This window comes from Mastigoproctus giganteus, chromosome 7, assembly GCF_048544385.1.
Source record: "Mastigoproctus giganteus isolate SK-2022 chromosome 7, ASM4854438v1, whole genome shotgun sequence".
In the NCBI taxonomy this organism is placed as follows: Eukaryota; Metazoa; Arthropoda; class Arachnida; order Uropygi; family Thelyphonidae; genus Mastigoproctus; species Mastigoproctus giganteus.
In genome coordinates this window covers 112,563,757-112,580,152 of record NC_143581.1, presented here as the reverse complement: position 1 = coordinate 112,580,152, position 16,396 = coordinate 112,563,757, and the positions used below count along the sequence as shown (strand labels likewise).

Here is a 16,396-nt window from a genome sequence, read left to right as displayed (position 1 = left end):
TCACCTGTGGAGACGGAAATGGATCTTGTGGCGAGACTCGTCTGCGCTGCTGCTACTGTCAAAGAAACTCCAGGTGTGTTCGACCGTGTCTGCCAATCTATGCTGCGTCAGTGTTACACATGCATCGCATCTCATGGTGGAACCTTGGAGCATCTGTTGTAACATCATGAAATGCATCCATCTCGTACTCCATTGTTAATATTATGTCAAATAAATGTTTGCCACTAATTATTTCTGCTTATTTCTTCTTGTGTCATTTCTGCTTCTTGTGCCTCTGCTATTACTTTCCCGTGACGTTTCCGGTTATAGGTTCCTATGCGATTCACATTCCTTTAGATGTTACTGCCTCCCCTAAACGTTTGTACCAATATTTTTGAGACACCCTGTGTTTACCATAGGGCTTTTATATCAGCTGATAACTTTTATGCATTCCATGCAGTTTTATTCTCTGCCACAAGTCTCATCACTAACATCTGTTTAAGTCCATGTCTGGAACGGTATTTCTTAGTTGGTATCAAATACCTAGTTGGTTGGTTGGTTGGGTTTTATTGGCGCATCAGCAACTAAGGCTATAATGCGCCAAATCAAATGCCTAGTAGTTTCTACAACTGTTTCAAATTTAGAATTGCTGTTGTTAACATCATCAGATGGTCCCACTGTATAGAATTTAAAAACTGTCTGAGACCATCGTAGTCACCCTTACGAAAGAAAAAGCCTTTGCTATTGATTAGCAGATCAAGAATATTGCTTCCTCTTGTTGCCTCTCTAACATGCTGTGGTAGGTTGTTGTTGTTATTATTTGGTTTTTAGGAGCATTAGCAACTAAGACTATATTGCTCCGGGGATATGCGGTGGTCATTCCCTGACCTTTCTGCATCCTCCGTATTTGGTGGTGACGGGCTCGAACCCCGGTCTAATCAAGAAGCGTGTGCTACGCACTGCAGCTCCTTCCCACCTGGCTACGGAGGCGCCGCTGTGGTAAGAAACAGTCAAATAAATCCACTATAGGGATTTATTGGATGACTTTTCTGCAGCATTAGTTTCACTATTTCAGAAAAATTAAATTCACCACAGCTGATTGCTTACTCAGAGCTTTTTGGTTGATTATAATTGTATTTATGTCTTAGTTAATTAAATTTAGTTAATTAAGTTAGTTAATTATTAGTTAATTAAGTTTAGTTTTACTAAATAACATTTAGTAAAAATGAATATAAATGTCTTTGTTTAGGAAATTTGATTTTGGTAATATTTTTCTTATGGATAATTCGATTACTTACTAGTTATAGTCCATATTCATCATTTTTCCTCAAATAGAATTTTTTTTGTTTCAAGCAATATGTATACCCACCCACCTTCAATGGGTCGAAACACCTTCCTTTTTCAATTTCTGCTTACAGTCCTGCCATAAATAAATTTAATTTCTTAAATAATTATCTTGCGATTGCTGTAATGCTTAGGAAAAGGTTGGCTGGTATTCCAAGGAAAAATTTGCATATACAGACAAATTTTGTATGAAGCTGCTTAAATGACCACCATTTCTTAATGTTGAGTGAAATTGGTATGTGATGCCATAATCCTTCAAACAGTTATGAAAGTAATGTCAAGTATCATACATCTTCTATATTTGATAAAATCAAATATACAAGAATAAAGAATGTAAAGGGTATTCACAAACCTCCTTTACTAAACTAAAACATTGCATGAATAACATGTGTGATACATATCTGAAGAAACTTTTGAGTAACAGGATATCTTCAAGTTTTTATTCACAAATTTAAAAATATGTGTGCTCAGTAGATTGCAGCATAATTGCGAAACTGTAATCATAGAGAAATTTGCCAATAAAATTCCATCCTTTTGTTTGGGATTCCATACAAGTTACATACAAAATTCCGTATAAGTTACAGTTCTTTTGTATGAGTTATAACACACATGGTTTCATCCTCAGACAGCGACATAGCATGTTATACCACCATTGACTTTGGCATGTTATATGGATTTCCCTGGGATTCATGTAAACCTCAAACCAGTTCCATTGTGCCCTCACTGTTGCTCTGCTACCACACCTGCCAAAGTGATTGAACAAATAGGTGTCCTTTATCAATGTTCCATACATTGTAGAACAACTTGGTTGCTTCTTTTTAAATCAGGTTTGAAATTTATGCATAACAGTGGTGACAGAATGTAGCTCATTGAAACAAAGTATGTACTGCACTTTCTAGGGGTTGGTAAATTCTGCCATGATTACAATTTTGTGATTATGCTGTCACTACCCATTTACTGCAGTGCACACTTACAGTTGATGGAAAAAAAATTGAAGGTATCCTCTAACACTTAGAAGTAGTTTTCGATTTGTATCGTGATGTTATTCACACAATGTTTTTGTTTTGTAAAGGAGGTTTATGGATACTCTGTAGACTTGGAAAATCATCAGAGTTTTTTTTTTTTTTTTTTGAAAGAAACCTATTTTTGCTCTATTCCCACACTTTTTTTGAATGCTACAAACTGAATCCTGTGTACAGACCTGCTACTATACTCCTTTTTTTTAAATTCTGGTATCAGCATTCTTCAGCAGATGGGATTCTTCCTCTTTGTCAGATTACGCACTTGATGGAGCATAAATTCAAATCGAGGAAAGACAGTTGCAGAATAGGTGTGCGGAAATTTGCCTTTAGCCAGTGAGTGGTTGATTGGTGGAATAAATTTCTATCTGTTGTTGTGGAAGTTGAGTTTAAGTAAATTCAAGGAAGAATTGGACAAACTTTGGGAGCAAATGGTTAGGTGAATGGGAAGTTTTTTTTTTTTTTTTTGGCTGATGCTTTCTTGTATCATATGCCACTACAAATGCTAATGCTAATTTCTTGGTTTAGCAATTATATTACCTTGCTAAGTGATCTGCAATAGTGCAACTGCATTGAATATTCTAAATAAGTTTGTAAACATTCCTTATCAGCAGTGGTGATACCAAAAAGACACTTATTAATGTGCCCCTGTCCATTTGGAAAGGTCATTCATCATGTAATTTCTAATACTTCTGACCGGGGGCCTAGCCACAAGAGGTGTGTTAAGGGAGGTTTCACTGTATTATTATTAATTGTGTGCATATGAGAGGTCACTTGTTATATTAGTTATGAATTAAATTTTTTTGTATGTATTTTTTGTAGACTGTATTCTGTTGCTGCTAAGGAATGTAAACCATAGTGGAGGGATTGTTCTTTCTGCAGTAATTTTCCATATTGTGATGGTTACAGTGTTGAGTCTGGGGAGCTGGTTCCACAGAAGGCTTATCTACGTGTTTCCCAGATTGATTACATATCACTCAAACCATTCATTGGGAATAATTGTTTTAAGGGAATATGGAAATCCAAATAGGAACATATTATATAGAATCACAAAAGAAATTTCAGGAACAAAATTACTTTGTTCTTCCCGATCCAGAGACCAAAATTTGAGAAACAATACTGCTTTATTTTATATTTCAGCTGCTACAGTGTTAGTTCTTGGCTTCAGTTATGCTGCAGTACCTTTATATAGAATATACTGCAAGGTAAGATTTTTATTTTTTATCATGTATTCAGTAACCATGATAAGTTGTTGAAATGATACAAATTTAGCTTTCTTTAGTGCACCAAGTGAGCTGTAGTAAGAAAGATACATTTTTTTTCAGGTTTATGAACTACTTGTTTTTTTTTTTTTTTTTTTTTTTTTTGTAAAATTGGTTCAGTTCTTGATTCTAAATAACTTTCTCTAGAATGTAACTACAAAATTTAAGTTTAGATTATTTATAAATGTGTATAATTACTGGTCTGATAATGAACATTGACAAGATCAGGCATTAAAAAAAAAAACATTTATTCACAGGATAATTTTGACAAAGTTACAGGATAATTTTGACAAAGTTACACAACGTTTTCACGTAGACAGCTGTATTCGTAGCTTCATATACTACAATAACTTTTCACAATTACATTTGATACCATTATCTCTTGGGGAGAGAAGATTATTAACAAGTTTTGATCTTAATGCAGACCTCTCGTTAACTAAAGAACATTTCTTTATGGTGAAACTCTGGATTAGAAATCGGGCCTTGGGTGTTGGGCTGCATATCACTATAATTTCTTGCAACAACCAACAAATTTTATTAAAATAAATTACAATACAAAATATATACATAAATAAAGCACTAAAACAATGTAAAAGTACGATAAAAGCATTAAAATACAGTAAAAGCATTAAAATAAGATAGTAACTTTTGGGGTGAGGTGTCTCTTCATCAGCGTTAGTGTATGGCGTACTGAGTATATATATACTGATTTATGTAACGGAAAATGACTCAGCACGATCATAAAATCACAACCCCGGTGCTGGTGACGCAGTATTATGCATGTGTAATGTACGGCAGCACTCATCTCATCACTCATCATAATGGGGTGTATATGAGCTCCCTTATTCCGATTCATAGTATGACTGCAGCTAACTATATGGAGCTGGGCCCGATTTAAAGTTGTTGTGGCCCCTAAGCTATAACTTTTAAGAGGGCACCCCCTCTACTGAGTAAATTTTAGATTTAATAGCATTTCATGCTCATCAAAGGGTGTTTATAAAATGTACCTACATAGTAATACACACATTTTTATTAAATGATAAAAAATAACAGATATTTTTTACATTGGTAACAATATCAATTAAATTAATTAATAATATAATAAAGCAAAAGACATTATTTTCATTCATTTTTGTTAAAAAAAATAAAATAAAACAATTTTTTGCTTGTAACAGATAAATAAAATAATTTTTTTATTTAATTATTAATAAATAATTTTATTAACAACAGAAAATTATTGATTCAAATTATTTAAAAGATTTGCTTCCATGATTTCATTAATGGCAAAATGTGAAACAATATCTTCAAATGATAAGTTTCTGAGCTTTTCACTTTGCATATATATAAGATACTCAAGGAAGATAGTTTGTTTTGAAGCATGGTTGTCTGACGTACATTCATTTTTTTAAGGAAGGGGATGCCAGAAATGTATCAAATTCTAGCATGGAGCCAAATTATTTTATTATAACTGAAAAGATGGCAAAGGGGTTAATGTTAGGTTAATGACAGAAAAAAAAAAAAATCAAGACCTGTCAGTAAAGCTTCATTTCCTACATTCTCATTTAGACTTTTTCCTGAGAACTTGGGAGTGGTCTCCGATGAACGCAGTGAAAGGTTTCACCAAGCTATTTCTTGAATGAAAAAAAAAGAAGGAAAATGGAGTCCAAATATGTTGCCAGACTACTGTTGGAATCTTGTACACCAATGGACGATTACAAAAGGCAAAACACACAAAATAAGTGTTATCTTTTTTTTTTTTTTTATCAGATAAACATTTTTGTAAACAGAATAAAGTTAGTGGACCTGTTGTTCAGTATTTAGTACTGTATGTAACATTTTCTTAAAATATATGACATCTTTTTAACTAGGAACTTCTTGATTTTAATCCCTTCTCCTTTAGAATTGGAGGATGTTATGGTTGCAATCACTAGATATTGCACCATCAAATGTCTGAGCAACCAGTTTTTGAGTATTTCCTTTGTGGATCGCATCTAACTGATCTAGAATGCACTTCGATATTCCGTCTGCCATTTGGTTTTCCGGAGTGAAAAAACCCCAGAAATGCTCAAATATGTCTCCATTCAGTTCATATCTCAGAACAGTTACAATTTGTGTATGTTCTAAAACATCTGTTGTGTCATTAGCCATGATAGCTATGAATGAAGCGTCTTTAATTTCTCTTTTTATTTCATCCCGGCATATTTGCAGTAAATAGTCAAGAATATCATTCTAAATAGTTTTTTTAAATGCCTTTAAATGCTGCATTACTTTCTAAATGGTTCTTTAAATTGGAATCTTTTTTTTTTTTTTTTTTTTTATGTGAACCCCAAACACGAGAGGTATTAGGACCTATAGTACTTAGTACCGTGCTTGGGTTTGAGGTTACGAAGACGAAAGAAGATATTTGTTGACATTGGACTTGAACTTCTGTAGATTGTAATTTTCAGGAAATACATATGAAGGAAGGTTGTTCCAGAAAACGGCAGTTGAATGAATAAATGAGGAAGATGAAAAGTTGGTTCTGTGGGTTTGAAGTTGGACAGTAAATGGATGTTGGCTGGTGGCGGCACGTGTTCGGACTGTTTTGAAAGAGAGAGCAGGAATTATAGAAGCCAATTCAGAAGAACAGTGCCCATGGAAGTATCTGTAGAAGAGGCATGCAGCAGAAACAGTGCGTCTATGAGAAAGCGAGTGGAGAGACTCTGTTAGAGATGAATCATTAATTAACCTAACTGCCCTCTTCTGAATGGAATCAAGAAGCCGGAGAGAGGTTTTGGGGGCACCACCCCAGATATGGGAACAATATTCCATGGCAGGGCGAATTTGCGATTTATACAGAGTTAGCAGCTGTTTGGAAGAAAAGTAACGCCGAGAGCGAACGAGAAAACCAAGTTTTTTAGATGCAGAGAAAGCAATATTTGTAATGTGCTTGTGCCAAGAAAGATTAGAAGTCAGGGTAATCCCCAAAAGAGATATATCATTTTGCCTAGAAATCGGAGTGTCACTAAAGATAAGCATAGGAGTAGAAGAATCCTTTTTACGAGATATAAGACAAGACTGAGTTTTAGAAGGGTTGAAATCAACTAAGTTGTCTTTGGCCCACTGGAGAATTACCTGAAAATCGGCACTTAAGGAATTGGTAGCAGATTTTTGAGAAGTTGAAACTGATTGAGCAGGACAAGGTTTCTCAAAATGGAAAGTTGAATGCAATGTGCTATCATCGGCAAAACTATGGATAGGATTTCCAGTCAATGGAAGAAGGTCATTGATATACAAGGTTCAGTTCTTTCCCCCACTCTTTTCCTCTTGTATATCAATGGAAGAAGGTCATTGATATACAAGAGGAAAAGAGTGGGGGAAAGAACTGAACCTTGGGGGACACCGGCATTAGTGGAGAAGTTAGAAGACAGAGAGCCATCTACCATCACCCTCAGTGAGCGATCAGAGAGAAAACTGGATAACCAATTACTAAAAACAGTTGGCAAACCATAAGATGGAAGCTTGTTTAGAAGACCTTTATGTCAAACACGATCAAAAGCCTTTGAGATGTCAAGAGCAACTACTTGTGTTTCACCGAACCTTTCCATTGAATTAGTCCATAAATGGGTAACATAAGCCAGAATATCTCCAGTGGATTGACACTGACGGAATCCATACTGGTGATTGTTGATCAGACGGAAGGTTTCTAGGTAGTTTAAGAGTTGGGGGTTAATTGATTTCTCCATTACTTTAGAAAGAGTAGAAGTAATTGCAATGGGACGATAATTGGATGGGAGGGATTTGTCACCCTTTTTAGGAACTGGCTGGATATGAGCAAATTTCCAAGCAGAAGGAAAAACACCTTTGGAATAAGAAAGTGAAAAAAGGCGGCAAAGAATAGGAGTAAGTTCAGGAGCACAGGTTTTGAGAACAAGTGGAGAAATACCATCAGGACCTGGAGCTTTCTTAGCATCAAGATTCATCAAAATCCTTCTGATATCCTTTTGACGGAAGACCACAGGAGGCATTGAATGGAGCGTGTTTTACCAAGATCATTAATACATGAGCTGGAAGAAAAATGGGATGCTAGAAGGTCAGCTTTATCCTTGGCTGAAGTGGCAACAGAATCATCTGGTTTGGACAGAGGTGGGAGTAAAGATGGGCAAAAGTTGCGGTCAATAGCTTTGGCAAGAGACCAGAATGCTCGGTTACCATTAGGGCAAGAAGCAAGTTTTCTACTCTTAGCCTGTTCAAACTCTAGTTTGGACTGATTAATAACTGCTTTACAACTGTTGCGAGCTTTGGTGTAGGCAGAAAATGAAACTGAAGAATTAGAAACAAGCCAATTACGATATGCAACATTCTTCTCTTGGACAGCCTTAGCACATTTATTGGAAAACCAAGGTTTAGATAAAGGACGAGATTTTAAAGTGGAGTGTGGAGTAAGGGATTCCATTCCTGCAAGAATAATTTCACTGACACGATCTGAGCAAACGTTGACATCAGAAGTTTTGAAACAGTAATCCGACCAAGGAAAAGAAGAAAAGAAGTCTCACAGGTCATCCCATTTTGCATTCTTGTAATGCCAAACAACACGTGGTTGGGAATAGCCATGAGAAAAAGGTTCCATTGGAGAAGAGACAATCACTAAGTTGTGATCTGAAGTGCCTAAAGGACCTCACACTTCGACTGTATACTTAGAAGGGTTGTTTGTGAGAAAAAGATCAAGCGTATTGGCTGTATGATTGGGATTGTCCTGTATTCTTGTAGGTAAATGAACAATCTGTGCTAGGTCATTAGTAATTGCAAAAGCCTCAGCATCTCGACCTGCTGGGTCGGTGTGACTAGAAAACGGAAGCCAGCTGGAGTTGTGAACATTAAAATCACCAAGGAAAATTACTTCACTGTTAGGAAAGTTGGACTGGAGAAAGTCAAGTTGCAAAGAGAGGAAGTCAAAGAGCTCCAAGTGATTAGTGGAGTTGGGAGAATGGTAGAGACAACAGATGAATTTGACACAGTGAGGTAGAGAGATTTTAAGCCAGAGAAGATCGAAGAGAGGAGATTCCAAATTGCCAAGTCTCTGACAGGGAATATCAGAACGGACATATGCACAAGTACCACCTTTGAGGCGAAAGGAATCATACAGCGAATAATTTGGGCATCTGAGATGAGCAGTAGATGAATCAACCGATAACTGAGATTCTGTCAGAAAAAGTACATGGGATTTGGCAGACTGCAAGTGGAAATGGACATGGTTGAGATTAGAATTGAGACCACGTATATTTGTGAAATGAATTAGGAAGTCCTTGGGAGGTTTAGATCTTTTCGCAGATAAGCTTGCTCTATTAGTTTGACAATTCATGGTGTATTCAATAGTAAGGAAAAGTAGGTGGGACGTGCTGTATGAAGTAATGAAATTTTTGGATATGGCGTACACGTGGTAAGAATATACCCAGATCCTTGACATAACGTGGCCTCGACAATGCTCCCCATCTAATGTACAGGCAAAATTTATTAGTCCTCTGAATATTCCTGGATTTTTAGAATCGCCTTTTTCTTCATGTCCATATAAAGGAATTTCAAACTGTCCACAAAATTTAATATGGTCTATTATTTTAGATAATATAATACCTCACGATTCTTGATAACATTTCTGTTATGTGTGCAGATCGAAAGTCTGTAGGCTTTACTAAGCTGTTCTTTAATATTTATGCTTCTTAAAAGCGATAGTGTAATCACATTATCAATATGTTTCTTCAAACTCTCATGTTTTAAATTTTTTTCTTTCATTCTGTTTGTTTGTAAAGCCACATTTTGTCCACTTTAAGTCACCTCTGAACGGTAAACATGGAAAACAAAACAGTGCATTTTTAACTTCTCAACCGCAAAGCCAACTTTTACCATTCAGTTTTAAAACCGCGAATATATTTCTTATTATTACTTATTCCCCGCTGAGAAATTTGAATCTTTGGCGTGGGGCGGCCTTCTTTTTTAATCGCATTTTTTTCTTGGAGAGATGATTGTGAAAAACTAAGTTGTTGAAGTTTATTCACTGTCATGCGAATTACTTCACGGAGGCCGCAATCGAATTAAATTTCACAAAATCATGTGTCGTAGAAATAATTTTTTACTTACACATCACCTCATAATACAGGTAGTTCCCGACTTTATGAGTTAATTTGTTCCTAGTGTGCGCACATAAAGCAGGAATTTATTCCCATAGACATAATGTTAAAAACAAGGGTTACATTCTCAACAATGAAATTACTTAGCTAATTAGTTTATGTTTAAACAGTGATTGATCTAAAAACAAGTAAATTATAATTTAAAGAAATTATTTAAGAATTAATTAAAGAATGTTTATTCTTCATCATCGACTAAATGCACACTCGTTATTTGTTTGTTGCACAAGAACTCGTCTTCTTCAGAAATGCTTCAAGAGGCATTTATTTCTAAGATAATCTTCTCTTTTCTTTTTAAATTTCACAATAGCATGTATAAGCATTTTTTAACGGCACACACAACTAACTAACTAACAAGATAGGCGTAATTGAGATTTCAACTAACACAATTCTTGGGGAGTAAAAAGTTTACAAAACTTAAAAAAAAAAAGAATGAAGAGAAGAAAATTTATTTGTTTTTTTTATATTATTGAAGATTGCAGTGAAGGGGAAACACATTTCACCCTAATAACTTGAAAACCCATACAATTCCCGTTATCGGTATATTCGCAAATGCAGTAACATCGAGTTTACTACCCATTTATAATTTATTGCACTAAAAGAAAAGCCCATTAAACTGGAAAGTGCAAATTGTTTTTATTGTTTTATGGGTGTGACTTTCAGAAATGAGCTTTAGAAAAATATCACAAGCCTTTCAAAATTGATTCTTATAACAGGACATATGATAACGATTGAAAGTAGTGCATTTAATGATTTTAATTGGTAGCAATGGACACTGCTCATCGTGGACTAATGTTATTAATGGAGTCCCTCATGGTTCTGTGTTGGGTCCATTATTGTTTTCTGTATTTATAAATGATATTTATGATGGTATATCAAGCTTAATGTCCAAGTTTGCAGACGATACAAAGGTTGGCAGGGTTGTTAAGGACACTACTGACACTATGCTGCTGCAACAGGATCTGGAAAGGTTGAGCAGATGGGCTGAGAGGTGGCAAATGAAGTTTAACATTGACAAATGTAAAGTACTACATATGGGAAACAGCAACCCCAGAGCAATGTATCAACTCTGTGGTACTACACTGACAGTGGTAGAGAAAGAAAAGGACCTGGGGGTAATTATGTAGGCAGATATGAAGTTCTCTGAGCAGTGCAGATGGGCTGCAAGAGTAGCTCATGGTGTCTTATCAATGATATACAGGAATTTTTCTAGCAGGGATAAGGAGGCAATTATTCCCTTGTATAAGGCAATGAGTACTTTACACACCTTGAGTACTGTATACAGGTTTGGAGGCCTCATTTCAAGGATGTAGAGCTGCTGGAATGAGTACAGAGAAGCGCAACAAGATTAGTGAATGGAGCAAAGGATTGCTCTTACGAAGAAAGGCTTAAGTTTTGCAAATTACAGTGTCTGGAGACTAGGCACCGGCGAGGTGTATAAAGCCTTGAATGGTTTGAGTATGCTCAATGCTGATGGGATTCTTCCTCTTGCTCAGAATAATCATCTGATAGGGCATAAATTCAAATTGAGGAAAGACGTAGGATAGATGTGCAGAAATTTGCCTTTAGCCAGCGAGTAGTTGGTTGGTGGAACAGACTTCCATCCCTTGTTGTGGAAGTTGATAGCCTAAATAAATTTAAGGCTCAGCTGGACAGGTATTTTGAACCAACGGAGGGGTGAAGTGGAAGGTTTTTTTTTTTTTTCTTTTGGCTGATGCTGCATAAGCTTGCTTTCTTGCATCATATGCCTCTGCTAATGCTAATGCTAACTAATACAATTAACATTATAAAATGACCTTTTAGAGAGATAAATAGCTTAGTTATACAGCAAATATTTCAACTTCCGAGGGAAGTTGAAATATTTGAGAGAACGAATAACTAAAGAACAATGTGTTATTCGGTTCACATTGCAATATTTTCACAATATGATGGTCTCTCTGGAATGGATTAATATCGTAAAGCGGGGTGCACTATATTGTATAGCTAAGCGCATGGTTTGAAATGTGGGATTTATGAATGTTTAACATTCATTTTTTTGCAATTAATCTTCATATTTTTGATTTTGTTAATACTTGATTCTTGGGGAAAAAAAAAAAACTTGTAAACCTGGGAACTCGTAAAGTGGGAACTGCCTGTATAACTTCAAGTTCAAGCTCAATTCACAATTAAGCTGTAATCACATAATTACACTGTTGAATGTTGAGTATTGACTTAACACTGATATTATTTAGTTACTTAATGGGAATTCAGGCGAATAACAAAAAGACACTGACATTGTTGCTTACACACCCATCACGGTCAATGATGAAATCTGCACTGCATACTTTACAGTGACTTTGATTCGTTTCACCTATAAAAAATGTATATTGGCAAGTTGCCGATGGCAACCAACTACTAGTTATTCACTAGAATGCAAAATGTGTCACAGCCTGGTGCACAGTGAAGCCTACGGTTAATTAAACTTCAAAGGAAGTTTATTAATATTGTTGGAAACAATATCGATAAACTTCCTTTATCGATATCGTTTATCGAAAAAGGAATTTTCGATATCTTTCTTTATCGAAAAAACACAATATCATTGGAAACAATATCGTGTTTTTATTCGTTTATTATTGAAATGATTACTGGAAATACAGGATGTGCAAACTATATGCGGGTCCTGTTAATAAAAATATTCACTGCATTGCATTGTTCTTCACAAAATTTCATATAACTCCTTTCACTGTATATCTAGATTTAAATAGCTGGGGTGCAGTGCCAATGGACAAGCCGCCTCTAGTCTGGAAGTGAAATTTGTCAAAGTTTGTAGATCTGTTGGAGTGGGTCCAGGGAAGAGCAGCATGATTAATGAGGGGAACAGAAATGGTGCTCTTACCAGGAAAGGTTTCAGTTCTGCAATTTGCAACATCTGGTGACTAGACACTTGTAATGAAATCTGATCTGATTTTAGGCTATAAATGAAATAAATGACTGAGTAAGCTCAATGCTGTTGGAATCCATCCATTTGCTCAGACTATACACATGAGGAAGCATAAATTCAAAGACAATAGATGGTTGCAGGTTAGATATTCTGAAATTTGTTTTTGCCAGTGGGTAGTTGAGTGTTTGAACAAATTTCCATCCAGTTGTGTAGAAGTAGGTAGTCTGAATAAATTCAAGACAGAACTAGAGAAACTGTCAGACATGATGGACAGGTGAAATGAGAGGTTTTTTTTTTTTTTTTTTTGTCTAATGTTGTATAAGCTTGCTTTCTTACATCATTTGCTACTACTAATAATAATACTAAATATATTTATAAAAGCTTTTTTTTAAAGTCATTTTAAAATAAGAATAAAAACATTAAATAAGTCTTAAAATAAGTTTTTCAATATATACATTGCTTTAAATTAAAAAAAAAATTAAAGAATTCGAGAATTAGATTTGCTTCTGTCACTTTGCTGTGTTTGTTTGAATTTCCATAATCAAATGCATAATGTATGGAAATGAGATATCAAATAAAAATTAGGCAGTAAATCTGCAAATGAGATCAGTAATATTGTGTGGTAATATAATTGTAAAGGTTTACTGTTTTATTTTATTATTGTGGATATTAACGACGGCCACACGTGGAATTGTAGTGCTGATGTTTGGAAATTTTGTGTCATATCTGCAGCCCATAAGTGACAGCTGTATTTAGCTTTCCAAGCTGTGCTAGCTGAATACTAGCACTAAAAAAAATGGAAAGAAGACTTACAAAAGTTAAAATAAGAATTCCTAGAGGAATTTTTATTTTATAGGTCTGGAGGCCTCATTTTAGGAAGGATGTAGAGTTGCTAGAACGAGTACAAAGAAGGGCAACAAGATTGGTGAGGGGAACAAAAAATTCTAATGTAAGTGGAATTCTTATGAATTCTACTTGCACAATAAGAATTCTACTTATACAATTGCATAGAATGTGATGTCCATTAATAACAGCTGACCAAATAACATCGAAATCTTTAATCTGAATTACGTTATCCACCAGAAAATTATAGTCCAACACGCTTCAAGCTGAAATAATGCCAAATAATTAATTAAATTAATATTAGACATTAAACCCTTGATATGCAGAATGCCAAAAACTCAAATGTGATTATTTTTTTAGTATATATATATATATATATATATATATATATATTTCTAAAAAGGGTTATTATAAGCTTTGGTGGTCAGAAAACTGAGGATATAGTATTGAGCCAGAAATGGAGAGAGAAAGCTGTGGAGGTTAACCAAATAAATGACAGGATGGTAGGACAGAAAGGAATCATCATTCTGCAGGTGTATCACAACAAACAGATTGCTGAAGTAAGGAAGGGGTTATATTTGAGGAAGAGTTCAAGGAGTATTTAAAGAAAGAAGATCAGATTGTTCTGGAGAATTTTAATGCACAAGTTGGCATAAATAGAAGAGGATATAAAAGTTTTGGACAAGTTTGGAAAAGGGAGGATTGAAGATGGCAAAAGAATGTTAGATCTGTGAGTGAGAAATGGACCAAGAATTGGAATAGGTGGTTCCAGAAGCACAATAGTTCCAAGGTACACCTGGGATGAGAAGCAGAAGTCAGTAATTCGATACTTATTATTATTATTAGCCATATAGTGCAAGGAAGCCTGAGGCTTATGCTGCACCAGCCAAAAAAAATTTCTGTATTACCCCAAGAGAGTCAGAAGTAAAAGGGAATCACCAAGAAAGAGAAGAATGATGATATCCAGCTTTTGTAGGTGTGCCAAGCTCATACTCACCAGATGTGAGCCCCTGGAGTTAAATTTGATTAGTAGTGACCTATGGTTGATAGCAAAGGACATTAAGGTTCTACCAGGAGTAGCGATGGATAGTAATCATCATCTAAATTAAATCTACAGAAGTTAAAGTCCAGTGTCAACAAATATCTTCTTTCGTCTTCTCAACCTCCAACCCAAGCACAGTACTAAGTACTATAGGTTCTAATACTTCTCGTGTTTGGGGTTTACATAAAATAAAAAAAAACAAAAAAAAAACACTAATTATAGGGATATTAGTATTGGTTAAAGAGAGAAATAAAGAGGACAAGAGAAGAGGATTAAGATATCGAGGTTGAAAAATAAAGATATAGCAAAAATATATAGAGAAAACATAGAGAAACTGAGGCCTGAGAATAAAGTACAAGGAGTAGAGTAGAGGAATGAGAAATATTTACAAAGGGTTTGGTTGTCGCTGTGGAGGAAGTGTGTGGGAGGACAATCAGTGTGAGGAGATGATACAGTGGTGGAACTAGAGAGCAAAGGAGGCTACTCTGAGGAAGAATAGGCCTTTAGAAAGAAACGTGAACACCCACTGGACAAGTCAGAGGGGAGAAAACCCCAAATAGTACTGTTGCAAGGTCTAAAAGTGTTTTGGGTCTAATGGCACCAGGGGTTCGTTTCCCCCATCTCCACATTGTGTACTGTTTGTGTAACACAGAACTCTGTGAAGGCCAGAGGTTTTTCAAAAAGTGTGTGTGGTTGTGTCATGTTATGTTGTTCCTCTGACCTTTTAGCCATTGAGTACCTGGTGGGACCCTCTCGAAGCCCACACTTTGCCCTGAGGAAGCAGGTAAGGTACTTTCAATATGAGGTTTAAGCTGAGTATTTAAAGGTGAACTGTACAGACTACAATATGCAAAAAAAGCTTACTAAACATGGGTCCTTATGTAAATTGTTTTGGAGATATTGCACATTTCCAGTTGGGATCCACCACTGATTTGTTTGTTTAGGTTAGATTATGCTCATTCTCTTCCTTTCCCCTCTCTCAATCCTCTGAGATGTAGCAGGCATACTAGTACTTGTCAAAGGATAGTCAACATGGAAAGAGGTTACAGCAATGAAGAGTATGCAGACATACACTTCATGTATGGTAAAGCCAACGGCAGTGCACTTGAGGCTTCACATTTGTACCAAGAAGCATTTCCCCACCGAAGGCAGCCTAACAGGTGCACATTCATCAGGGTACATCAATGCCTTAGAGAACATGGGCACTTTGCACATGGAGTATGAGCAGGTAGGCCCAGAAGCGTAACACCTGATGTTGAGGAAAGGGTGTTAGAAAGAATAGAACAAAATCCAGGAATTTTGACAAGGAGGGTTGCTCTGCAAGAGCGTGTACTGAGTCACAGCAGCATTTGGCAAATTTTACATTGCCAATTACTGTACCCCTGCCATATCCAGTGTGTACAAGGTCTCAGCAATACAGACTACCCTCCCAGAGGGAACTTCTGCCAGTGGATGCAACAACAGTATGACCTGAATCCCCAATTTTTAAACAACATTTTGTTCACTGACGAAGCTGGGTTTACTCGTGATGGTATTTTTAATTTTCATAACTGTTATGTTTGGTCCAATGAAAATCCTAATGCAATTCATGAGTCACGACATCAGCAGTGTTTCTCGTTGAATGTCTGGGCAGGACTACTAGGAGACCGTCTAATTGGACCACACTTTCTGCAAACAGGCTAACAGGAGAGCTGTACCTTCACTTCCTGCAGAATGTTCCTCCAGACCTCCTTGATGATGTTCCACTTCAGCAACACCAGGCTGTGGTGTTGCTGAAGTGGAACATCATCAAGGAGCATGATGCATGATGGTGCACCGGCACATTT

The 16,396-nt window shown here is 36.0% G+C and overlaps 1 protein-coding gene across 4 annotated transcripts in view; it reads left to right on the top strand.

Annotated features, from left to right (window-relative positions):
- Cox11 (Cytochrome c oxidase copper chaperone COX11) overlaps window positions 1-16,396 on the top strand; it is a 266,522-nt gene that overhangs the window by 50,224 nt on the left and 199,902 nt on the right. For 2 of the 4 annotated variants that reach the window (XM_090377849.1, XM_090377848.1), the window contains exon 2: window positions 3,165-3,547. The exons of 1 other annotated variant lie outside the window; for it this stretch is intronic. In XM_090377849.1, the coding sequence (XP_090233975.1) occupies window positions 3,242-3,547 (306 nt within the window). In that variant the 5' untranslated portion in view covers window positions 3,165-3,241. The remainder of the gene's footprint in view (window positions 1-3,164; window positions 3,548-16,396) is intronic. One more of the 4 variants, XM_090377850.1, reaches the window with a different exon arrangement.